Source organism: Rhinopithecus bieti, unplaced genomic scaffold (genome assembly GCF_001698545.2).
Source record: "Rhinopithecus bieti isolate Rb0 unplaced genomic scaffold, ASM169854v2 scaffold_10271, whole genome shotgun sequence".
Lineage (NCBI taxonomy): Eukaryota > Metazoa > Chordata > Mammalia > Primates > Cercopithecidae > Rhinopithecus > Rhinopithecus bieti.
In genome coordinates this window covers 1,807,912-1,833,347 of record NW_016806626.1, presented here as the reverse complement: position 1 = coordinate 1,833,347, position 25,436 = coordinate 1,807,912, and the positions used below count along the sequence as shown (strand labels likewise).

Here is a 25,436-nt window from a genome sequence, read left to right as displayed (position 1 = left end):
AAACAAACAAACAAAAAACCTTCTTGGCATTTCAAGGTTACTTTAAGCATGCGTGGTTCTGCGAGTGTTATGAGGAATTACATTTAAGGTAGAAGACAAGAGTGACAATTTTTTTTTTTTTAACTTTTTTCCTATCCTCTCCTGGCTGCTTTGGGTAGATCACTATCTGCTCCATTTTTACTGCAGAAATCCACAGCTACAATGGCTAGCGGGTGTTCCAGAGGTAAAAGCAGAGCACTTCAGAAGTCTTGATGGGGTAAGAGGTAGATATTTTTTAAAAGGTACAAACCAACCAATCACTCCGAGGCAGTAACTTCCACAGAGCTACCATTTAAATGCAGAGGAATGGTGCACTGGCCCCTTAATGCTGATTCTCTTAAAGAAAACCGAAAGCGTGCCTCGTAGTACTGGTAGGAAAAACAGTGATCCACAGTAGTTCTGCAGAACCTGGAACTTCACATCCTGGTTTATAATTCCTTTCATCCCTTCAGACTTACAGGTTGACCAAAGAGTGGCCCTGGCCTTTCCCTTTAACAGGCACAGTAGTTTATAACTTTAGAATAACATGTGGTTTGAGCTCACAAGCCAAAATAACTAAATATCTAAAGGATACAACAATCATAAAACAGAGAGAACAAACATAATAACATATACTACTGAATCAGAATCACTTAAAGAGACAAACCAAGAATTTCAAATAATTCTTTTTTCTGAGATGGATTCTCCCTCTGTCACCCAGACTGGAGTGCAGTGGTGCCATCTCTTTTTGAGACGGAGTCTCCCTCTGTCGCCTAGGCTGGAGTGCGGTGGCGTGTTCTTGGCTCACTGCCACCTCTGCCTCCCAGGTTCAAGTGATTCTCCTGCCTCATTCTCCCAAGTAGCTGGGACTACAGGCACCCGCCACTATGCCCAGCTAATTTTTGCATTGTTAGAGAGACGGGATTTTACCATATTGGTCGGGCTAGTCTCAAACTCCTGACAATGTGATCCACTCGCCTCAGCCTCCTAAAGTGCTGGGATTACAGGTGTGAACCACTGTACCCAGCCCAAATAAGTAATTCTTAAGGAAATAAGGCAAGATATTAGAATTGTGAAGAATAAGAAATCATTAAAAAGCACCAAGTGCAAGTATTTGGAACAGAAGATATAATATGGTGAAAAGCTGTTTCAGTTAGAACAAGGAAGGCTTTTCTAAGACAGAATACTTAAGCTGAGGCCTGATAATAAAGAGTAGTATATAAATGAGACTACTACATAAAGATCTAAGGGAAGAAAATTCAATAATGGGAAATGCAGGTATAAAGGTGGGTGCTCTGCTTGTTTGAGAACAGCAAGAAGGTCTATCTAGCTAGAGTGAAGACAGCTAGGGCAAGAACGGCAGAAGATATGATAAGACAGGTAATTGAGAGCCTAATTATAATCCAGTAGGCCACAGTATTTTCTAACTTTACCATTCAGGTTTTGGTGAGGATGGTACTTAAAGAGGATATTGGTTTGCAATTCCGTATTAGTTACTAAAGTACCTCTTAATACACGATGGACTGCACAGGTAGGGGACTATTATTATCCACACTTAACAGATAAAGAAATGTAAGCACAGAGAGGTTAATTTGCCTGATGTATTACAGTGAATGGAGCTAGTAAATAAACAGTGGAGCTAAAATTTGAAACCAGACTCTTTAGTCCGTGCTTTTAACTACTATGCTATGCAGCCACTCAAATTGTTTTAAGAAGGCATTATGCAGAGCAGCAAAGGTAAACCTACTTATATTACAAATCCAGAACTCTTTAAGTTGTTTGGCTAAATCATGTATTTCTTGAACCTCAGTTTCCACACATAAAATGAGGCTTCTTGTCATGAGTATCTTGGAACTACAGTGAGAAAATCCGCCCCCTCCCCAAGAACTTAAAGGTTTGTGCCCACTGTGCCCACACTCTAAAAAAATCATTTTTATTGCCTGGAACTTGTTTTCTGATAATGCCAGGCATCATTAAGAGTAATGAGCTAATGTATATGAAGCACTTTCCAGGGTAGGTCACAAGGTAGGAGCTCAGTAAATAGTTACGATCAATACACAATACAAGTTATATTCTAGGAGGCTTTTAACCATGCCTAAACAATATCACAGTCTACTAGGTGTTATTTTTCCAAAGACAATTGAAATACTGGTATCTATATCATTTATAGATAACAGAAGATGGAACCAGGACTAACTCTAAAACTCCTCTACTCTAAGGCTATTTGGTTTTTAAAATTAGATCATATAAAATCTATTAACTCATGATAAAAATATAAATTATACACAAACTTCCTAAATACTAGCAATGTTACATATTTCATATTTTCACATATGCTAAAGTAAAACAATATATAAAGATAAATCCCAAATGTGGTATATAATGTATTATAAGAAGCACTAGGAGTAAATAAAAATTCCTTAATCAAGTTTTAGCACTATTAAAAAAAATCAAATGTTAGACACGTACCTATGGAATTGTCTGGTCCTTTTGATCTGGTATATGACAAAAAAGCTGCTAGAAAAAAGATAGACGACAAAAGTTCTGCTCTTCCAACAACTCCCGTTACCTAGAAAAGAAAACGAAGGGGTCCATATTAATAAAGAATATCTTGAAAATTACTATATATAATAGTAAAATACTTCAATTTCCATAACTTTTCAAGTGCACATTTGTTTCTTAAACATTCTTTTGGTGCCCTCAGGTGGTGAATTTTTGAATCTTACATAAATAGAAATTTAGTGACTCTTAACAGTTTATAATTTTTGTAACTTATTTTGAAATAATAAGACTTATAGAAAGTTTCAAAACTAGTACAGAGAGATCCTGGGTACTCTTTATCCAGCTTTCTTCAATGGTAACCATTTAAATATGGTAGAATATCTAGAACTTAAGTACTTCTTATATATTTTCTTAAAATATGAATGTTCTTAATATACAAAGGCATCATAAATTCAAAAGTTATACCTCATAAATCTGAAAACTAAAGTTTAAAAGACAATAAACTTTAAAAGTCCTTAGAAATTCTTGTTTATTAAAAAAAGTGAGCAAAGAACTGTATTCATGTATATATTTCTAAATGGATTTTATATTCTTGAATGAAAATGTTTGTTTCAAAATTTTAAATTTAAAATTTTACACAGTAAGAAGTTAGACTTTGTGTACTAGAAAGTTAAGAATTAACTGTACGAATTTAAGAGTCTTCAAATATTTGGATTAAAGTCAGGGTTAATTTTTTTTTCTTAAAAATATATACCATTATAATCACTGTGCAGGATTTGTAAAAAAGAAAAAAGAAAACAAATCAATTCATAGTTTTACTTACTGCTTCTGTGTGTATTGGGTGCACTGCAAAAAGTAAAGAAGCAATCACACTACTCTTGTTGTCCAGAAAAAGTCTGCATACTTTGAGAAATATCACACTAACCACAGCATGAAAAATCATATTCAGGAGATGATATGACATTGGTTTTAGTTCACTTAACAAATAATTTAAGCGAAATGTCAATACTGTTAAGGGACGGTAAGACTTGTGGCTTCTCTCCTAAAAGGAAAAAACAATCAGTGACTATTAAAGTACCTTGGTCCAACAGGGTACAAAAGTTCATCATTCCATTTACCATTAAAGATATCAATATCTACATTTTACTGAGAAATAACAATAAAATATGAAATGTCCTAAGAGTAACACAAAAGTAAAATAGAATTTTATAGTCTGTGTTTTTCTATTTCCTTAGTCCACAAACAAGGTTAATTTCCTCCTTGATTTACAGTGGTCAGAGAACTAACAGTAAAAGGACATTTGACTATTAATTCTTCTTCAATATAACAGTTTTTAAAAAAAGTAAGACAATGCCGGCATTGGTCAAGTTAGAGCACAGGATTCTCTCCAAAGCCTGCCTCCGTATCTATTAGCAATACAAAAGTTGACATAACTACTGGCTAGATCTTCAAAAGGAAATGTAAGAACAGAATGCTTACCAGTTCAATTAAAATAGTGATGACTCAAAAAGCTACTGTCTAGTTGTTTTATGAAAAACATCTCCATAATGTATAAATCTGAATATATTAAACTAGAATTTCCCAAAGTACAGAGTAATACCAGAGTAAAAACTTTCTTAGGGCCGGGCGCGGTGGCTCAAACCTGTAATCCCAGCACTTTGGGAGGCCGAGACGGGCGGATCACGAGGTCAGGAGATCAAGACCATCCTGGCTAACACGGTGAAACCCCATCTCTTCTAAAAAATACAAAAAACTAGCCGGGCGAGGTGGTGGGCGCCTGTAGTCCCAGCTATTCGGGAGGCTGAGGCAGGAGAATGGCGTAAACCCGGGAGGCGGAGCTTGCAGCGAGCTGAGATCCAGCCAAGGCACAGTGAGCTGAGATCCAGCCAAGGCACTCCAGCATGGGCAACAGAGCGAGACTCCGTCTCAAAACAAAACAAAACAAAACAAAACAAAACAAAAAAAAACAAACTTTCTTAGAATATGAAAATAGACACCTTTCTTACAGTATTCTCCTTTGGTAATAAATAAAAGTTCATGTGAAGTACTGACTTTCTTTTTAAATTATAAGTTACACTTAATCAGAAATACTTCTTTTCCTAACACAAAACCAAACCAGATTTAAGAATAAAACACACAGTTCAAATATATATAAAATATTAAGCTATTTTTTTGTAGTTTTATACAAAGGGCATTGGCATAGTTTGGATGTTTGTCCCCTCCGAATCTCATACTGAAATGTGAGGAGGTTGAAATGTTGAAGGTTGGGCCTGGTGGGAGATGCCTGGGTCATTGGGGGTGGGTCCTTTATGAATGGTTTGGTGTCTTCCCCACTGTAATGAGAGAGCTGGTTGCTCAAAAGAGCCTGGAACCTCCTCCTCTTTCTCTTGCTCCCTCTCTCACCATGTGATACACCTGCTTCCCCTTCACCTTCTACAGGGAATAAAATTTTCAAGGCCTCACCAGAAGCCAAGAAGATGCTGTTGCCATGCTTGCCATAGTGTGCAGATCCATGTGTCAAATAAACATCTTTTCCTTAAAAATTACCAGGTATTCCTTTATAGTAATGCAAAACAGACTAATATAGGCATCCATATTCAGTTTCTTTGCTCTTCTACTTCCTATCGTATTTTGCTGTAACTTTCTGGCACACAAGTAGACTTAAGCCTGTTCATCCTTACTAGGGAACATTAGGAAAAACAAATAATAAATCACATTTTGAAATTAGGAACATTTTAGTATCTCTGTACTGACTATATACTCCATGATGTACTATCTACTTAGAATGTTCTTTCCTGCTTGACTAATTCCTTTACATCCTTCAAATTTCCTCTCAAGCATATAAAGCTATTTTTAAGGCACTGTATTGAACTGACATGATTTGTACCAGAAAGAAGAAAAGGACTCTAGAAACCCTTTGAGTACCTGAAATGTCACTGTGGCTACAAAGGAACATATATTCCAGATGAAAGGATGAACTCAGAAAGTAGAAGGGAATATGTAGTTTGAATTGCAGTATACATAATTGTTCAGTTAGATCTATTAGACATACATATACTACAGGTGATGACCAACTAACAGACCAATTATTAACATAACCAATTATTCACATAACTCATTAGGGATCTATTTCAGATTCCACTGTGACAAATCATCAGTCCATTAGGTATCAAGTTTACTTTGTGAAAACACCTAGGACCATTAAAAAAAACAATTCAAATCATTATTACTTTCGGGCATACTTTAATACTTTAATAATTTAATGATTTTTTCTTTAAAAAAAATACTCATGATATTAGTTGGCAACAAAAATATACAACAGTATAATGCATGAATAAGCTAAGTTTCCTGTTAATGTGAATCTCAATATAGGGATGGCAAAATCATAATGAGATAAAATATTTGCAGAAGTTACTTTAGCACAAGGTACTTTTTATTTATAGGCCAAATGCCAGAGGAAGGTGGCTCATTACAGTTCCCTGGCTCTCAGCCACGGCTATACCAAAGAATCAACTGGATGACTTAAACAAAAAGCCCCACCCTCCTCCCCCACGTAAAACAACTACTAAACACACACACATACAAAATAAGACAAAAATATTGTTACCTACATCCCACTCTGAGATTATCTGAAATAACAGGTTTGGATAGAGCCTTGGTAATATGTTTTCATTCTTTAAATGCCCCAGGCAAATTCTAATATGGCAGTCAGGGTTGGGATCCAATGAACTATCAATAAATAGAGTAGCACGTATCTATAGCATAAGCCTACTAAAGAGATAATCTAAACACTGAGAGGTTCACAGGAATCCAAAGACCCCCAATACGGCAGTATTCATATGGCTTAGAAGAATGTCCTAAGCCCAAAATGTGTTCTTAAGACCTACATTGGCACAAAAATTCGTGTAAGATACACATGGACACGTATCTTCTAGGCTATCATTACTTGATAATATCAACGATTAGATCTTTGAATATGCTAATTCCAGGCTTATCATGAAATCTATGACACCTAAGAACTACCCAGAATAATTTTTCCCTAGTGTCACATTTGCCTTCAGGGAGAGAATATGCCCATTAGAAAATACAAGGAAACTACACTCTTCACTCTTAATAAACTGTTATTCTAGTTTGTTCACCCATTCTGTCAGAACATATTACGAGTCTTTTTGTTAGTCTGTCTGCTTATGGGCTTTCTGAACAAAATCAAATTTTCAATCTGCACAGCTGAGAAAATCAGGGAACAGATCACTGACACCATGGTATGCGATATGTGTGTGTCCCTGCCCAAATCTTATATCAAAATGTAATCCCCAGTATTGGAAGTCGGGCCTGGTGGGAAATGATTGGATTATTGGGGTGGATTTCCTATGAATGGTTTAGCACCACCCCACTTGGTACTATATTCGCTATAATGAGTTCTTGTGAGATATGGCTGTTCAAAACTGTGTAGCACCTCCCACTTTGCTCTTCTCGCTCTGCTTTTGCTATGTGAGGTGCCTGCTCCCGCTTCCCCTTCTGTCACGACTGGAAGCTTCTTGAGGCCTTCCCAGAAGCAGATGCTGCTATGCTTCTTGTACAGCTGGTAGAACTGTGAGCCAATAAAACCTCTTTTCTTATAAATTACTCTGTCTCAGGTATTTCTTTATAGCAATACAAGAATAGCCTAATCTAGAAAATAAGACCATTTAATATGGCCAGCTAAACTATCAGTTCAAAACCTCAACATTATGACTAAAATCATAACAGATACCAGCATAAATTGAGGGAATGGACACATAGTTCTGAGGGTCTCTGGAGATCAAAAGTAGGTAAGAGGAGGACAAGCTGTCTAGAATAATGTATAATAGGGCCATATTTTCCTCCTTATTATCAAAAAATTTTTTTTCAAAAGCTAGAATTGGGTGAGAACAAAAAGGCAAATAAAGTCTTCTTACTAAATAAGATAAAATAATTATATGTGCTTGTGATCAGAGGAATGAAAGATTCCATCCCTAACCTTGAGAGCCTTCCAAATTTGGGGAATGGGGAAAGAGGCCACAATGACCGAGAAACATATTGTTAACATTACCGAGAGTTACATGTTATGTTTCAACAATTTATTCAATATGTATGTTCCAGGTACTGTAGATAAAGTACTTTATTTATTACTTGAGACTTTAAATGACTTATGTTTTATTCTACTTTCCCACCTGGGAAATTTAGGTTTATTAATATAGAATTTTAGTTTAGCAATCAATATCCCTCAGAAATTTGAAGCATTACTCTCTTTTTTATTTTGGAAAGGAATTATCCTCTTTTACAGATCAGGAAAATGACTTTCCATCTGAAAGATGTATTCTCACGTATTTCACACAGCTAGTATGTGACATAACTAAAATTAGAATCCATTCTATATGATATCAAGCTGATAAGGATTTAATCCCAAACAGTTTAACAGTGACCTTCAAAACAGTAAAAATACCCTCATAAAAATGAACCATATGGACATATGGATGAATAAAATATTAAACTATTGAACTAAACTTTCAGGTTGTCAATATATAACCTAAATAACTATTATGTAAGAGATAGGACAAAGATTCAAAATTTGTAATAACCACTTTTTCTGCAAGTGAAATTGGCAGTATGTGTACTTACTATTTTTACCCTTAAAGTCTTATCTATTTATATTGAAGTTGCTATATTTTAAAATGTTGAAATATATCACATCTCTTTTGCCTTACTCATAATATAGAAAAAAGAGAAATAAAGTCAATTAGCAAGAAATAGGCATGTATTACACCTACTGCTCTCCCTATACATTTGATTTTCACATAAATATATATTATTTTTAAGAAGTTAAGCCAAAACTACCTATTGGGTACTATACTCACGTCTGGGTGACAGATCGGTACCCCAAACATCAGCATAACGCAATATACCCACGTGACATACCTGCATATGTAGCCCTATATCTAAAATAAAAGTTAAAGAAAAAAAAAAAAAATAGGCGCCAAGGTACACAGGCAAAGAAATAATCAAGTACTGCTCTAAAGAAGATAACCTCATCCTCAGCTTCCTGTTCAATTTATTACAAACATGTTACGTTTCATATAACAATTTTAGGGTTAAAAATCTGTAATTGTTGTGATGATAATGTTAATAAAAAATTAGAAGTAATAAAATACCAGAATATTTCAAAATCTGAGACATGTACAAGTAATATATAAATACTTACCTCAGACATAGGGGTTCCCCAGAAGTCATTTTGAAATAAAGTTTTTAAAGGTGTAGATGGATGCAAGTCTTTGTTATCCAGTATTGCTGAAACATCATCAAAAACAAAACCACAAAAGAGGCTGTTCCAATAGCAGGCAGTAACCACACCTACTATTAAGGTTATTTCTTTTAGGTTAATATCAGCCATCTTTTCTGTAAGCACTTCTGGACAAAAACTGGAAAAAAATCATAAAGATAAAATAAGGAACATATTTATTTCAAGTAAGTTTAATTTTAGTAGGTGGGTAAGTAATTGCATATTAATTCTCCAGAGAAAAGCTCAGCTAAAATGCCATTCACTTCTAAGAAGCATAAGGTAATCACCTGTTGAAACTCAGCCCCATCTCTTACTGGATAAAGCCAAGTAAACTTCTCTCCTATTCCAAGGAAGAAGATTGGAGATTTCTTCTATAAAACATAGGGTCTCTGATAACAGGGACACTATGTCAGCCCCCTCTCTTACTGGATAAAGCCAAGTAACTTTCTCTCCTATTCCAAGGCAGAAAACTGGATATTTCCTCTGTGGATTATTTAAAACATAGGGTCTCTGATAACAGGGAAAAGGCAGCATATTGAAAATAAAGGTTAAGTAAAAAAAAGTCTGTCCATGTATTTTAGGTTGAGACCCTCCATCCCTTTTCTACTGGGCACAAAATTCCATAAAACTTTGCAACATTGCAAACAGTTAGGATTCTAAAACCTTCTGGAAATAAAAAGGGTTCCAGAGTAAGAAGCAGGCATCAAAAATCATTTTTTTCACCCAAAATGCTGTAAGCTAGAAACAAAACAAAACAAAAAATTCCCTTCCAAAATAAAAAGAGTAATGTTTCAAACTTCTTAGGGATATTGATTTCTAAACTAATTCTATATTCATAAACCTAAATTTCCCACATGGGATAGCAGAATAAAAACCTAAGTCACTAAAGGTCTCAAAAAATTTACCTCTGATGTTCCTTTTCAAGAAACTCGGAGAAAAGGTACACTACTAAAATAAAGCAGTATATTAAAAAAACAAAGATACAGAAATCAGGAAATGGGATTCAATATAAGACAGCTATATATACATGTTGTAATTTAGAAAAACCAAATGAAACAACTCAGGATATCTATCTTTGGGTAGGTAAAAATCAAGTTTTGTGTACAGGTCAGAAATCTCTCTTCCCATAAATAATCCCAGGCCACTGGCTTGGTAACATCAATTCACTTGGGGTGACAAACTGTTGTTTGGTTAAATGTTCTAACCACAGGAAAGTTTAAAACTAATAGAAGAAAAAAGTAAATTAAACCTGTGGTTTCAATACTTTAAAGTTATACTTGGGAACAACGTATGTATCTAATTTTTAGAATACTTGCAATGTTTAAGAGAATCTAGCATCCTGGAGACTTTGATACATTAGCTATTAAATTATTGTTAAATACATTAAAATAATTGAAAATAAATAATTAAAAATACAAAAAATACATAATATGCGTAATAAACATAATATTAAATTATGCATCTGATTTTTTAGAGTAATTGCAACCTTTAAGAGAATCTGACATCCTGGAGACTTTGATATATTAGCTGTATAACTATAATTTTTAAAATATATAATAACATGTATAAGAAACATATTAAACATAATAAACATATTAAACTACTATGTAATTTCTGGATTCACAACTACAGTTGAAAAGCATAATAATTTAGCTAAATACACAAATAGAATTAGAATTTTTATAAGAACTTGGGATTTGCTATAGTTTTTAGTTTTATTTCCTAAATTTAATCAGTTCAAGTATTAAGAAAGTTTTCCTTAAGTTAGGCATCTGAAGTACTTCAAAATGAATACATTCAAAATAATTCAATTCTTTGATATATCTTTATTTGATATATATATACCCAAACATATAGGTATGTATATAGTTCTTCTTTAGTTGTGCCTGGGGTTACTCATGTGCTTACAGTTATCCAGTGGCTTGATTAGGGCTGGATGGCTTTTAAAGGGTAGATTTCTCAGCTTTGAAAGCTAGTCTCCGCTACTTATTATCACATTCTCTAATAGCTTAGCTTAGGCTTCTTAAATGATGATCTCAGGACAATAGGAGGGCAAGGTTCAATGTACAAGCTCTTTATAAAGCTCTATTTAATGCATATTTTAAACATTATCATTTAAATAAGGTACATCCTGCATCAATGGGGAAGAAGTTATAAAAGGGCCAAGATAACAGAAGTGTTAATATTCCCCAAGGGAGCGTAGTATGAGAGAAAGGGAGAGAGAGCATATTATGAGCTCAGTTGTGGTGTCATCTCAGGTTACTTCCAAGAGTCACCTGCAAAGTAGAGTTGCAGGGAAGGGAGAGATTTACACAAAGGCATAGATAGAGGGGGACATGACTCACTGGGGGCCATTATTGTAAACATGTAACACATTATTCTTGTTAGTTGTGAGAACTTCTAATTTTTCCTAGGCACAGAAGCAGACTCACAGATGCAGTTTAAGTGGATGGGATGACTGATTTCCGTTTGCTTACAAAAATGGGGTGTTACTATATATGTGCACAAAACCAAGTGCAATTGGAAATGTGAAAGGAAAATAAAACTTGGGATCCCAATTCATTATGCCTAAAGAAAAAATTAGGGTAAAAGCTGAGTCATGCAAGAAACTGCCTCTCCTTTTGTTCTTAAGCAGACAGCTACAAATAAAATGTTAAGTATCTCCACAGGTAGCTACTTTATGTTCACCTTATCTGAAGTGTGCAGCAAGCAGACACTTGTCTTCCTTCAACATGAGGAAACTGGAAAGATCAGTAGGGAATCAGTGTGAATTAAGTCATTAACCATGGCTTAATTTGCCACGAAAATAAGGCAAAACAAAATGTTTAGGATACACAATGGATACAAAATGGCCATGCTTTGTTTTAGAGATTGGAGAAGTAAGCTACTATGACTTTTCTTGGTAAGTCAGCAAAAAGGAACTAGAAGTAACATCTAAGGAATATAAATTCATTGCTACTGAGAACAAAGGTAAGCAATTATAAAAGGTGAGGCTTTCTCATTAAGTGATTTTGGTCAGATAAAACTGTTCACAAAAGCCTAAGGCAGAAAGAAAGCAGGTTCAGACAAGTGTTCTTATAACAAGGCCACTTACAAAATTGTCACATAAGTCCCATCTCTTGATGAAAACTGACAGGTGCAGAAAATCTGATGAAAAATAATAGAGTTCTGGCAATTTTCCTCAAAAATACACAGTGAGTTACTTAACTAGAACTTGAGTTAAATTTCCTGATTCACAGTTAAGTACAAACAGACTACAATGCATACAAACTTAGTTGACTTGTTCAACAGAGCTGACTTGTTCACTGCTGTATCCCCAGTGCCTAGCACAGGGAACAAGATCAAAAATATTGTTAGAATGAGTTAAAGAATAAAATTTAGGTAAGATTTTGATTTTAGTTACAATTGTCACTGAGATCTAGGTTACAATCTTAGCTTCATCAATTATTACTTAACTTCTATGAACTTGTTCTTGCTTCTGAAAAATCAGAATAAAATTTACCATTAGAGACTAGGCACCTTGAGTTTATGAATGTGAGCAAGAGGGTGGTGACAGTAAGGGCAGGAAAGAGTAATACAGATAACCAAAACTTTTAAGTGAATACATAAAATAAGTTGTAATGAATGAAAAAACAGTAAGAAAAACAAGGTGTTACAGTAAACAGATTTCTATTATGAAAATAAACACGCAGTAGTAAGCATAGCATATGACATAACATGTGCTCAATAACTATTAAATTTCATTCCTACCATTGTCAGAGGTATTTGAACCAGAACAACTCCATCTTGAATAGGGGCTGGGTAAAATAAGGGTGAGACCTACTGGGCTGCATTCTCAGGATGTCAGTCATTCTAAGTCACAGGATGAGATAGGAGGTTGGCAAAAGGTATAGGTCATAAAAACTTTGCTGATAAAACAGCATGCAGTAAAGAAGCCAGCCAAATCCCACCAAAACCAAGATAGCGAGAAAGGTGAGAAGTCTGGTAGTTCTCACTGCTCATTATACACTAATTATAATGCATTAGCATCCTAAAAGACACTCCCACCAGCGCTATGACAGTTTACAGATGCCATAGCAATGTGAAGAAGTTACTCTACATGGTCTAAAAAGGGGAGGAACACTCAGATCTAGGAATTGTCTACCCTCTTCCCGGAAAACTCATGAATAACCCACCCCTTGTTTATCATATAATCAAGAAATAACTATAAGAATCCTTAGTCTAGCACCTCCAACGGGGGTGTGTGCACCTCCAATTCTTTCTTGACAAGATACAAGAGCCCTCTCCTGGTGTCTGGATCAGAACCCCTTTCCAGAAACACCATTCCATGTTAAATTATGAATCAAGAACACTGAACATGAAGAATATTTAATTCAAATTAATTGAGTGAACACTTACAAAATTAAAATATAACATTTAATAAAAATAGCAAGATTGAGGCACAAGCACTTCACAAATACTGGTTTCCCAGAATGTCTGAGGAGGTATATAGAAGTTAAGAATATGTCCTTCAGCCAGAGAGATCTGTGTTCAATCACTCTATTTAAGTTAGAGTACTTAGCTTCGCCAAACCTCAGTTTCTTAACTTAGATGGAAAATGAGGACAACGTAAGCACCTATTTCACTGGATTGTAAGGACGAATAAACAAGATAATGAATAGTATTTGGCATAAAATCTTTCAGAAAAGTAGTAAAATTGTCATTCCTATAAATCCAACTAATGTCTTTAAAGTTTATCTCACAAAACCAGTATCTTTTTATTTTGTACTGAGCTACTTATTTTACCCAAATTGGGAGTTTAAAAAGAAATTCATTACTTATTTTCGAAAGGAAAATTTACTGTCAAGTATAGTAAATGTTTTTTTTAAAGCAGCGTTAAAAAAAAAAAAAAAAAAGATGAGAAGCACTGGTACAGATAGTTGGAAATGTCATTTAGATTTAAGTCTACAGCTTCTTAGGAAAGTTACTTAGAGGTGTATCATACTCCAGCATGGCTGTGAGCAGATGAGCAGGATGAGCCAAACTTGCACAAGTAAGCGTGGTAAACACCAGAGAAGGCGCTTTCATGGAAGGACACCCTAGGTAACCAAGCAAGTGACAAGAATAGTGCAGGTGAGTTCTCGGGTACCTTCTCTCTCCACCCCCGGCAGTGGCCCGGACAAGCACTAACCTCTCCTCTCTAGAGCCTTCCCTTTATACTAGCTCCACAACCATCAAGTCCCACCATCCGCGAAGGGAATGGTGCTACAGGTAAGGCGGGCGGGGTCAGAGGATGCCGAGACCGCTTGTCAATTCTTCGCTCGCCCCCAAACGAGGATCACGGCTGCGCGGCTCTCACTCTACCAAGACAGATTCTGATACTAAACATGGCTAAAACTTTTTGTTTTTTCCTTCTTACAGAAGGCACTACCCTGGACGCCGCCTGCAAACGCCTGAAGAGAAGGCAGGGTGTTTCCACTTTTTCAGAATGGGGCCAGGCCCTACGGCCCCAATAGCAGAAGCTTCTCTAACCCAGGACTGCTCCCCTCAACTCCTCCTAATACGCTGACCGACAGCTCGACCTCACCTGGAAGCGGTTCCGCCAGGGGATGGCTTAGGAAAACCTCATGAAGAGCGGCCCAGCGAGTGACGCCACTAAAGCCACAGTCATGGTCTACCTCGTTCAGGCCACCAGCTCGTAGGCGCCTCAGCCACTGCGCCTCCCGCCTCTCGGTCCTTCCCCGCCGCCCCGGTACCGTCGCAGCCTTCCGCGTTGCATGCCGGGAGCGCCTTACCTCCTCTTTTCAGGGACTTCAGTTCCCAGCATACACAAACCTCAGGCACACCTGCACTCTGGGATTTGGAGTCCTCGTTCCACGCCTTCTCATCATCCTGAACAGCAAGTCCTGGGACTCCGGCGGAGAATCTAAACGTAAAGCATCACCCACGGTCGTGAATTGTAGGCCCTCTTTGCATCCGGGATCTTATTCTGGCCCCGGCGGAGTTAGGGATGGTGTCGCTTAGCAGCCGCTGCCGCTTTGGCTTCCTCGGGACCATTTGGCTGGACCCAGAGTCCGCGTGGAATCGCGATAGGGATCTGTCCAGCTTGGTGGTTGCGATAGTGAGGGACCTCCGCTGGTTGCCAGGCTTGGTGTAGGTGGGTGGATCCCTGTAAGCAGGATCAGCGAGTCACTCCACGCTCAGGTTTTTTAGCCTCAGGGCCGGTGTGCCGCAGCGTAGCTACCCCGCCCCTTCCAGCCTCGGGTGCGTAATCCTGCCTTACTTCGGTTCCGGTTTCCGCCGCACAACTTCACTCCTTCCAATTGTTAATTTCTGCTTTTTTTTTTTTTTTTTTTTCCAGCCCCAATTCTGCTTCTCCAAATCAAGGATCATTGTCAGCCTTCCACAGACCCTCGCGCTTGCCAGGATTAGGGTGTTCGCGCGCGTTGTGGGTAGGTGGTGTGGAGGAAGGGACCCAGAAATCTTAGTCCTAACTTAGATTAAAGCCGTCACATTTTATTTAGACGGTACACTCTCTGACAGTTTGTGCTATTTTTGATCAAGGCTATTTTGCCCACTTGTCTGTTTTGTGGCTAAGGGATAGTTCTTTGCTAACATCAGAAAGCTATAATGAAATAATCTGCAAAAAATGTAAGCTATTAGAAAACCAATAATGCTGTGTACCTTGTAAATGCTGATATCCACCTGTTTCGTTACAGAGGTGGAGCACAGTGAAAGAATTCAAGATGCCACCTAATATAAACTGGAAAGAAATAATGAAAGTTGACCCAGATGACCTGCCCCGTCAAGAAGAACTGGCAGATAATTTATTGATTTCCTTATCCAAGGTGCTTACTTGGTCAATAATAATAGATATATACATTAACTTATGATTAATTTATTAATAAAATATGAATTTTGTTTTTCAGGAACAACTATTGTCACAATCTGGAAGAGTTCTTATATTTTGCTTAAAGGTTATAAAATATAAAACAGTTGCTTTTCTTTTTACTTAGGTGGAAGTAAATGAGCTAAAAAGTGAAAAGCAAGAAAATGTGATACACCTTTTCAGAATTACTCAGTCACTAATGAAGGTTTGTATGTAGTAGGTTTTAACGATAGGTTTGGCTATTAGAGGAACTATAAAAGTCTGTTCTTATATAAAGTAATCTTTGTGAAAATACTTGGTAATATCTACATCACCACTCAAAAATGCAATATATTTAAATGTGGATTAAGTATTTTAGTGTGTAAAACATTGCTAGTTTTTACTTAAAGTTTCTAAAAGGGTATGTAGGGGAAATAGAATGAATGTGTTGAAAAATAACAGAAGGAAATATATCCTGAGGTCCAAATGACAAATGCAGCCAATGACTGCTATAGGGATTTGTTAAGAGGGGAAGTGATCTAAGAGGTGCCAGAAGACTTCACAGAGGATGAATACTGAGGAGTAGTTTTAGATAAGTGGAAGGTAATGCAGTGGTAAGATAGTAAGGAAATTCTAGAGCTGTTGGTTACCATAAATAAATATTGAGAATAGGAAATATGTTTATTCTTTACATTTGAGGAAATGCGGTGCAGCAAGTTTGTAGCAGGCTGTAGAGAAAACAAATCTTGGGCAGGTACTTTAAGATAGGTTGTTGAGGGCATTAAAGGTGTATTTTATGCTGTCAGCAATTGAGAAGGCAATGAAGGTTTTCGAACTACAATTGATAGGTACAAAAATATGCATTAGGAAGGCAAAACTGAGTATATTATATAGGACAAACTGAAGGAAATCGGAGCTTTGCAAACTTCACATTATAGAGGAGTTTAAACCTGAAATTATGCATCAGAATAATAGCAATTGAAACACAAAAAAAGTAGTGGAAAAACATTACAAAGAGATATGTTGCTTTACTGGATATAAGACTTGAGGACTTGAGGTAAAAGAGAGAATCAAAAATGTTTCATGCTATTAAAAATCTAGAAATTGTAGTCTTAAGTAAGAAAATTGCCTGGCATGGTGGCTCACGTCTGTAATCCTAGCACTTTGGGGGGCCAAGGCAAGAGGATTGCCTGAGGCTGGGAGTTGGAGACCAGCCTGGATAATATAGTGAGACCTTGCCTCTACGAAAAAATTTGCTGAGCATGATGGCACACCAAGCATGATGGCATGCTGAGCATGATGGCACACCGAGCATGATGGCATGCACCTGTATCCCAGCTACTCAAGAGACAGATGGGAAGATTGCTTGAGCCCAGGAGGCAGAGTTTGCAGTGAGCTTAGATTGTGCCACTGCACTCCAGCCTGGGTGACAAAGTGAGGCCCTATCTCAAAAGCGAAAAAAAAGGAGGGAAAAAATTATTTATTTATTCAACAAATATTTACTGAAAGTCTCCATGTGCCAGCCATTGCTGGCACTAATGAGCATGACAAATAAAACAAAATTTTTATTTTCAGTGCTTACATTCCAGTTTAAAGGCATATTGAAATAACCCTTCTTTTAATGTTTAGATGAAAGCTCAAGAAGTAGAGCTGGCTTTGGAAGAAGTAGAAAAAGCTGGAGAAGAACAAGCAAAATTTGGTAAGCACCGTGGAAAAAGTTTATTATGTTATTAAATAATGAATTCCATTTGTTCATTAAGCTGTGGAAAATTAAATTATATTCTATAAATCCTATATATTCAATTTATTTTAATATATAACATTTATTTAATAATACATATTTCTAGACTCCTGTTTTATGGATCTGCCATATAATACTTTTTGTTACCTTGTAATCATGATGGACTCTTTTAAAATAATTAATTTTGTTATTAAAATTTATTTAAAAGTTTGTTTTGTGGTAACTAATCAATTAAAACACTTGTCTTTTTTTTTAAAAAAATAGAAAATCAATTAAAGACTAAAGTAATGAAACTGGAAAATGAACTGGAGGTATGTCTTTTTGTATTCCCTAGGATGTAATTGTCATTAATTTTATTTTGAATTGTTTTCAAATTTTAAAATTATTATTGGCTGGAAAAATTATAAGGATGATTGTAATCATGGTTATTTGTTTATTCAATATATGTTCTACATGCCTATTATGTGCTATATATCTATATAGTACTAAGGATTGAGCATACAGTTGTGAACAAAATAAAAAACAGTTAACTGCTGGATGGAGCTTACAGTCTTGGGAAATATACAGAAAGATTACTAGTAACTGAGGTGGAGGGTGGGTGGGCATTTGAGGAGTAATGACCAAAGGGTGTTATAGAAGTAATTTTTGACAAAGCTGAGGGCTAAAATATGAATGTATTGTTGAGGAACAAAATACATAGAGACTCCTGAGAAGGTAGGAATGTAATGCAAATGGATCAGCCTTTGAAAGGAGGAATACCCTTTTCCTTTGTGTTAGGAGAGGAGGAAGAATGGATGAGGGGAGGAAGAGTGAATGTGTATAGAAACTTTTATGTTTGTAGGCATAATGCCTGGAAGTTGAGAGGTTGGTGATGTCATCATCTGTTTAAAAGAGTGGGAAATGGTGTGGTCACATTTTAATGAAATTAGATAAAATTTGAAATCCATTGGAGAATGGACTGGAGAGTTGGGGATCTGAAGTCAGACAGATTTGAGTTCCAGTCCTGATTCTTTTACTTGTTAACTCTCTGAACTTGGATTACCTATTGTTTTTTGATTATATATCCAGCTCCTGGCAAGATGCTAAGCACTTTGAATAAATACTTACTAAATGAATTATGGAGTTGGATCAATTCTGTGTTAGTGTTTTGCTAGGCAGCTGCTATAGAATAGGAGGGTAGGACAGTTGAAGATATTGGTAGGAAAGTGGTTGAAGTGATGATTGTGAAGTCTTAACTGAATGGATAAGAAAGTCAAGATTGGGGTTGGGTGGGCAGAAGGGTAGGGATAGGGAGGGAGAAGTCAAGGGATTAGAGTGTCCTGTGGGGTCAAAGGACAGGCATAGTGGGAATAATTGAAAGAATGTTCTGGTTAGACAAGGATCTGATGTGGGTGTGGGAGTGAGAGACTATAGTGAATTCAAGAAACAAGAAAAAAAATAGAACAAAAGTTATGTGGAAATTGCTTAGGTGTACATTTGATAGACGTCTGCGGGCCACATGCTTAAATTCCCAATGCATTTTGCGGAGTTATTGGGAAGTCGGTGGCTTGCTTCTACCATGAGTAAGTAAAGATGGAGAGCAGGACTTCTTGTGAGAAAGCAGCTGAAATTTTCATAGGATGATGGAGGAATGATAGGAATGATCACCTGAAGTTGCAGGGTGGGGTAAACCTAGAAGTACCAACACCTTCTCCTGACCCTAATGTATATGGGATCTGAAGGAATGAGCCCCTTCCAATTGAAAGAGTTCCAAGGGCATTAGTATCTTGAAGGATCCAAATTGCAGCTAAGCCAAGGAGATGGAAAGGAGGATTCAGTAAAGCATCTGAGGTTGTGAAATATTAATGTATCTTGGAAGAGAATTTTAGACAGCACAATGGAGTACTTTTTGAAGGAGAGAAAGAGTAAGAACAGTTTGGTTAATGCAGAGGAATAACAGAACTGTATGGTGAAGAAATGAATGTGAGACACGTTAGATGACCAAATGATGTGATGTTCTGGGCCATGACCTAAATTAACAAGACTATGAGGTAAAATTGATTTAATTGGCTACAAATCTTAAAGGTAACCACAACCTGAGCTGTTTAATATGGTAGCACTAGCACTAACCACTTGTAGCTATTTATATTTACATTGGTTAAAATTAAAATGAAAAATTTAGTTCTTCAGTTGCACTAGCCACACTTCAAATGCCCAAACGTAGCTACATGTAGTGAGTGGCTACTGAACTGGACAGCACAGAGAGCATGTCCGTTATGTTAGAAAGTCCTATGGGACAGCACTGGTCTAAATAGTGCATGGTATGAGAGAAAGGGCAGGTTAAGGCACTCAGCTTCACTGACTGGGGCGGAGATTCTGTTGGTTTGTACTCCAGTTGCACTAGCCACACTTCAAATGCCCGAATGTAGCTACATGTAGTGAGTGGCTACTGAACTGGACAGCACAGAGAGCATGTCCGTTATGCTAGAAAGTCCTATGGGACAGCACTGATCTAAATAGTGCATGGTATGAGAGAAAGGTCAGGTTAAGGCACTCAGCTTCACTAACTGGGGCGAAGATTCTGATGGTTTGTACTCAGATTCCAGATCCCTGAGGCTCAGGAACCTTTGCAGTTTAGTCTGGTTACCTGTGGCCCAGTGGTTACAACAGAATGATTAACAGTCAGTTCTTTGCAGCTCTGGGTGGCTCAGGAAAAATTTAAGGAGTTATTAGCTGTGACCTAAAGCTTAAGTAAGTTAAATTTTAAAAAAAGTTCTTAAGCTAATAAGCTAATATGATTTTAAATATCTGTGCTGAAGTATAAGGAATATTTAAAGTCAATATAATGATTTGCTTCTTGACTCATTTGAACCTCAAAATATAATGGGATTAATTTATACTTTTGGTTTATTACTTTAAGATGGCTCAGCAGTCTGCAGGTGGACGAGATACTCGGTTTTTACGTGATGAAATTCGCCAACTTGCAAAGCAATTAGAACAAAAAGATAGAGAATTGGAGGACATAGAAAAGGAGTTGGAGAAAGAGAAGAAAGTTAATGAGCAAGTAAAGCACCTTTTTTTCCATGAATCTTCACTGTTCAAGTTACCTGGCTTTTTATTATTATTGGTAACAATATCAATTTTATATTGTTTGTTATATTTGAAAATGATGTTCACTTATCTCTAAGGTTTTATATCACTTTTCATTTTGTCATCACCAATTTTGAAATATAATGTAACAGATACTTCTAGTGAATATGTCTTGAAGATTAATTATTTATATTCGGAGGTACGTTTTTCTCAGTACATCAAACTTGTTACCTAAAATTAATGCTTTTTTCTGTAAGATTGGTATCAATAAACTAACAGATTTTCATAAAGAAGTGATCTTTCTACTGCCATAGTTTATTTTGGGTAAAAGTTATATTTGTTTGTTTCAGTGTATTTATATTATTAGTAGATTTGGAAATGAATCTTTTGATGATATATTCAATAATGGTTAATTAAATATCTTGTTTTGGTTGTACCTTATTTTATGTGTGATATATATATTATATATATATAGTTTTTGAAAAGTGGTGTTCATGTCAGTAGTTTATAAATGACATCTTTAACATTTTTTTAATGCTTGGTTTTTATTACTTCATGTTATTCCTTGTTATAAACTAATAATTCTTTCAGTGTTCACTTGAATTTAGTTTTAGGAAAAAAGTTTTTTTTGCAGATCAACTTGTATTTCCTGGAAGAAAATTTCCTATTTTTACCTCAGCTTCCTGTTTAATGTTTTGTTTATTTACTTAACATTTATTTGTTTTTTTATTTCACCTGAGCTGTTAGTAAACTTAGTAAAATTTGGTGCCTACATGTGGTAGCTGTCCTGTCCCTTATACTCAGAAACATTTTCCACCTTTGTGTCCTTTAAGTCATTGTTGTGTTATATTCCATTTATTTTATTTTGTCCATTGTTCTCTCAGAAGTTGAGGGTCATACATTTTAAGAAAACAACGATATGCTATTTAAGATAATGTATCATAAATTGATTTGTAAGGAAAAGTATCCCCATTCTTCACGTATCTGTTTTACTCTAAAATTTTAAAGAGTCATATAAAAGTTAGCTATGGAAACAATGTGGTAGAGACAGTATGGATTGATGCCACTTAAATGTTAGGAGCAAGCTCTTAGAGCATTATCTGTTTGGTTAACTCTGCGAAACACAGCAGACCTGTGGATTTTTTAATAGTCATAAAGGATCTAACTTATAATATTCACTGGTAGAATTGCTTAGGGGGATGTCTGTGGTTTTCTGGACTTTTGTTCTTCTTTATAGACCTGTATCGGTTGATTTACCATCATTCATACCACATACCCTTAGTTAATCAGAACTACCTTGTCCATTTATATCTTAGAGTATTATCTTTATTCATAGTCACACAAAGAGAAAACTTCAATATGTGACCTGTGTTCCTTTTTGGCTGCTCAATTCCTTTAGATGAAATATGGGTATGGGTTGCTTTGGCAATTACTTCTTTGCCCTTAACCAGTCATTCAGTTTTGTTGAGTCTTTACAGCATACCAGAGACTGTGCTAGTTACTAGTGATATAGTGGGCAACTTTGTTCTGGTTCTCAAGAATATTCACAGTCAATAATAAGCATAACATAGTGATAATATAATAGGGAGATAGATAAGGTTATATTCTGGTGTACTCTGGAGAGGGATACCATAATCAGCCTTGAGGCACAGGATGTGATCTGTAAACTGAGACCTGAAGTAGAGTTAGACTGGTAAGAGGAATGAGGATGTATATGGTGGTTAAAGAAAGAACATTCTGGGTAGAACATACAGCATTTGCTAAGACATAGAGGTAAGAGATGTTGTGGAGTATTTAGGAAACTACAGTTATTCTTTTGACTGAAATATAAGTGAAAATAGCTTTCATAGAGTTCTTACTATGTGCCAGGCACTTCATAAGCATTAATTCGTTATTGCTTATTTGATACTTACCATATGAGATAGTTGTCATTTCTACCATGATACAGATGAAGAAATGGAGACAGAGAAAGGGTAATTGCCAATGGTTGCACAGCTTATAAATGGTAAAGGTAGGATTTGAAAACAGTCTTAACTCAAGAGTCTGTGCTGTCTTGCCTACCCAGTTTTAATTCTTATGATCCTCTGGAGAGATAAGGAAGGGCCAGTTCCTGATGAATTTGATTCTTTTCCTGAAAGGAGCCTATGAAGAGTTTTGAGCACAGGACATCATGATCAGATCTATATTACTGTACTTTGTAGAGAATGGATAGAAAAGGGCCAAGACTAGTAAGGCGACATTTGTGTTAATTCAGGGAAGCGCTAATGATGGCATTTGCCTGAGAAAGACAAATGTGAGAGAAGTAGATGTAATTGGATGTGGTGAATGTAACTGGTTGTTGGAGGAGAGGGAGGATGGAAAGTCTGCCTAATTTAGTGGGTTGGGCCACTAACTAGGTAGATAGTGCCATTCATTAAGGAGGAACACAAGAGGAATTTGGAAAGCTTGAGATTATTTCAGTTTTGTAGATGTTGAGTTTGAGGTTCTTCTGGGCATATTCAAAAAGGATTATCTGTGGATATGGAATTCACAAGAGACCTAGGCCAGTGTGATTTTAGATTGCTTCTTTTAACCATTGTGTTGTATTGCCTTTTATTTCTAAGTAATTTATGTTCACTGAGAGCAAATAATAGTCTAGTTATGACATAGAAAAGTGAAATATAAAGATGTTGGGCAGAAAATTATTAGGGGTTGTTTGGGGGGAGCAGATTAAGTTGTTTCTGTATTCTTTGGTTAAAATTTGTGTGTGTGTTCTTTTTAATTCTTTAAAATGAAACTGTTTAATCCTTCTTAAATCCTTACGTTTTGAAAATTTTGACCATTTATTTATGTGTTAGGTTGATATTAAATCCTTAATAGCTTTAACATTTTCTACTTTATTAGAGAGGATTTAAAATTTAAGTAGATAAGCTGAATACCTGGCTTTATATTAAATTACTGCTGATGGCCAGGCACAGTGGCTCACGTCTGAAATCCTAGCACTTTGGGAGGCTGAGGTGGGTGGATCACTTGAGGCCAGGAGTTCAAGACCAACCTGGCCAACACAGTGAAACCCCATCTCTACTACAAATAAAAAAAAATTAGCCAGTTATGGTGGTGCATGCCTGTAATTCCAGCTACTTGGGAGGCTGAGGTGGGAGAATTGCTTGAACCTGAGGCAGAGGTTGCAGTGAGCCGAGATTGCACTACTGCACTCTAGCCTAGGCGACAAAGAGAGAGTTTGTCTCAAAAAAAATAAAAAAGAAATTTCTGAATTTTATCTTATTTTTTTTTTTACTGTTTTAGTTGGCTCTTCGAAATGAGGAGGCAGAAAATGAAAACAGCAAATTAAGAAGAGAGGTTGGTAAAAAATTTTAATAGTTGTGGTGGTTCAACAAAAGTACTTGTTTAAAAAGTTTACATAAATTTATATTGTAACCAGGACTGGAGTCTTCTAAGTAACTGATGTTTTCAAACTGATTTTATGGTATGACTTTGTCTCGGGAAAATAGAAAACAAAGCAAAATGTGAGGCCATTACGTATTACCTTCATCTCAGGTCTATGTGGGAAAATCTTTTTTTGTTTTGTTTTGTTTTATAAGCCATTCTTTGCTCATTTTCTAATTGAATAGATAACTGAATTTCTATTCTTATTTCTCTTACCGCAGATCCTTTAAAAATATTTGTTACTTGTGGAATCTTATAAATTCTGATTATCATTTGGTTCTAGTGAGCTAAATAATGTTTGTACATTGTTTATTCTGATAGAACTTAAGTTTCTAACATAATTAAAATACTCTTTGTTTTGGTAGATAATTAGTATTCTTTCTTTGGTCATTCAAAATAATATACATCATTTTCCTAAATTTTTTTTTGTTTTCTTTAGTTTCTGATTATTATTTTTAATTATGCATTGCCTTTCTCATTTCTAATTAACTGTTTTCCTGTCCTTTTCTGTAGAACAAACGTCTAAAGAAAAAGGTGAGGCTTTAAGGGTGGTGAAATCTTGGAAATTTAAAGATATGTTCTGAGAGCACTATTTAGAGGATATAATTTTGTTATTCTGAATAGTTTCGTAATGGAATGTTGTGTTTGGTTACCTTCAGAATGAACAACTTTGTCAGGATATTATTGACTACCAGAAACAAATAGATTCACAAAAAGAAACACTTTTATCAAGAAGAGGGGAAGACAGTGACTACCGATCACAGTTGTCTAAAAAAAACTATGAGCTTGTCCAATATCTTGATGAAATTCAGGTAAAATGGCTAGAAATCAGTTCAGAGCAATGGTTCCTAAAAACTTTAATTTCATTATAATGTAAATATAATATTTAGCCCTACATGTAAATTCTTTGGTATAAATGTGTCACTATGAACTTGTAAAACATGAAATAAATTATGTCTTTGAAGTTGCAACTTTTAGCCATTCTTTTATATTTGCCTATCTTGGTCATTAAGAACAATTGAGGTCCTTATGTACAATTTTCTTGATATTCAATTTGATTTAATTGATCAATGCCAATTAGTAAAGTTCTATAAAGAATTCTCTTTTTTTCTAGCAGACACTTATGGCTGCATGTAATTTTAATTTGGTTTAATTTTCAGTTTTTTTTAAATTATTTTTTAATTATAGTGTCTTTAACTTTTTTAGACTTTAACAGAAGCTAATGAGAAAATTGAAGTTCAGAATCAGGAAATGAGAAAAAATTTAGAAGAGTCTGTACAGGAAATGGAGAAGATGACTGATGAATATAATAGAATGAAAGCTATCGTACATCAGACAGATAATGTAATAGATCAGTTAAAGAAAGAAAACGATCATTATCGACTTCAAGTAAGAATTACTTTTAGAATAACTTATTTATTCAGACTTCATGTTATCTCATTAGTATTTATTTGACACTAGAAAGTACTTTTCTAGGATGTGAATTTTGTCTGTCTTTTTAATACTGTAATATGTTGTCATGTTGATATATTTGT

At 35.7% G+C, this 25,436-nt stretch overlaps 2 protein-coding genes across 2 annotated transcripts in view; one reads left to right on the top strand and one right to left on the bottom strand.

Moving 5' to 3' along the window:
* Positions 1–14,723, bottom strand: part of TMTC3 (transmembrane O-mannosyltransferase targeting cadherins 3) — a 55,410-nt gene extending 40,687 nt beyond the window's left edge. Inside the window, 4 exon segments of the mRNA XM_017877136.1 lie at positions 2,488–2,587; positions 3,344–3,562; positions 8,741–8,957; positions 14,593–14,723. Coding sequence (XP_017732625.1) covers positions 2,488–2,587; positions 3,344–3,562; positions 8,741–8,957; positions 14,593–14,624 — 568 coding nt within the window. The 5' untranslated portion in view covers positions 14,625–14,723.
* Positions 14,724–14,775: 52 nt separating this feature from the next.
* Positions 14,776–25,436, top strand: part of CEP290 (centrosomal protein 290) — an 86,023-nt gene continuing 75,362 nt past the window's right edge. Inside the window, 11 exon segments of the mRNA XM_017877124.1 lie at positions 14,776–15,061; positions 15,159–15,249; positions 15,517–15,645; positions 15,814–15,891; positions 17,295–17,364; positions 17,671–17,717; positions 20,306–20,449; positions 23,761–23,814; positions 24,415–24,435; positions 24,561–24,713; positions 25,108–25,290. Of these exon segments, the coding sequence (XP_017732613.1) occupies positions 15,544–15,645; positions 15,814–15,891; positions 17,295–17,364; positions 17,671–17,717; positions 20,306–20,449; positions 23,761–23,814; positions 24,415–24,435; positions 24,561–24,713; positions 25,108–25,290 (852 nt within the window). The 5' untranslated portion in view covers positions 14,776–15,061; positions 15,159–15,249; positions 15,517–15,543.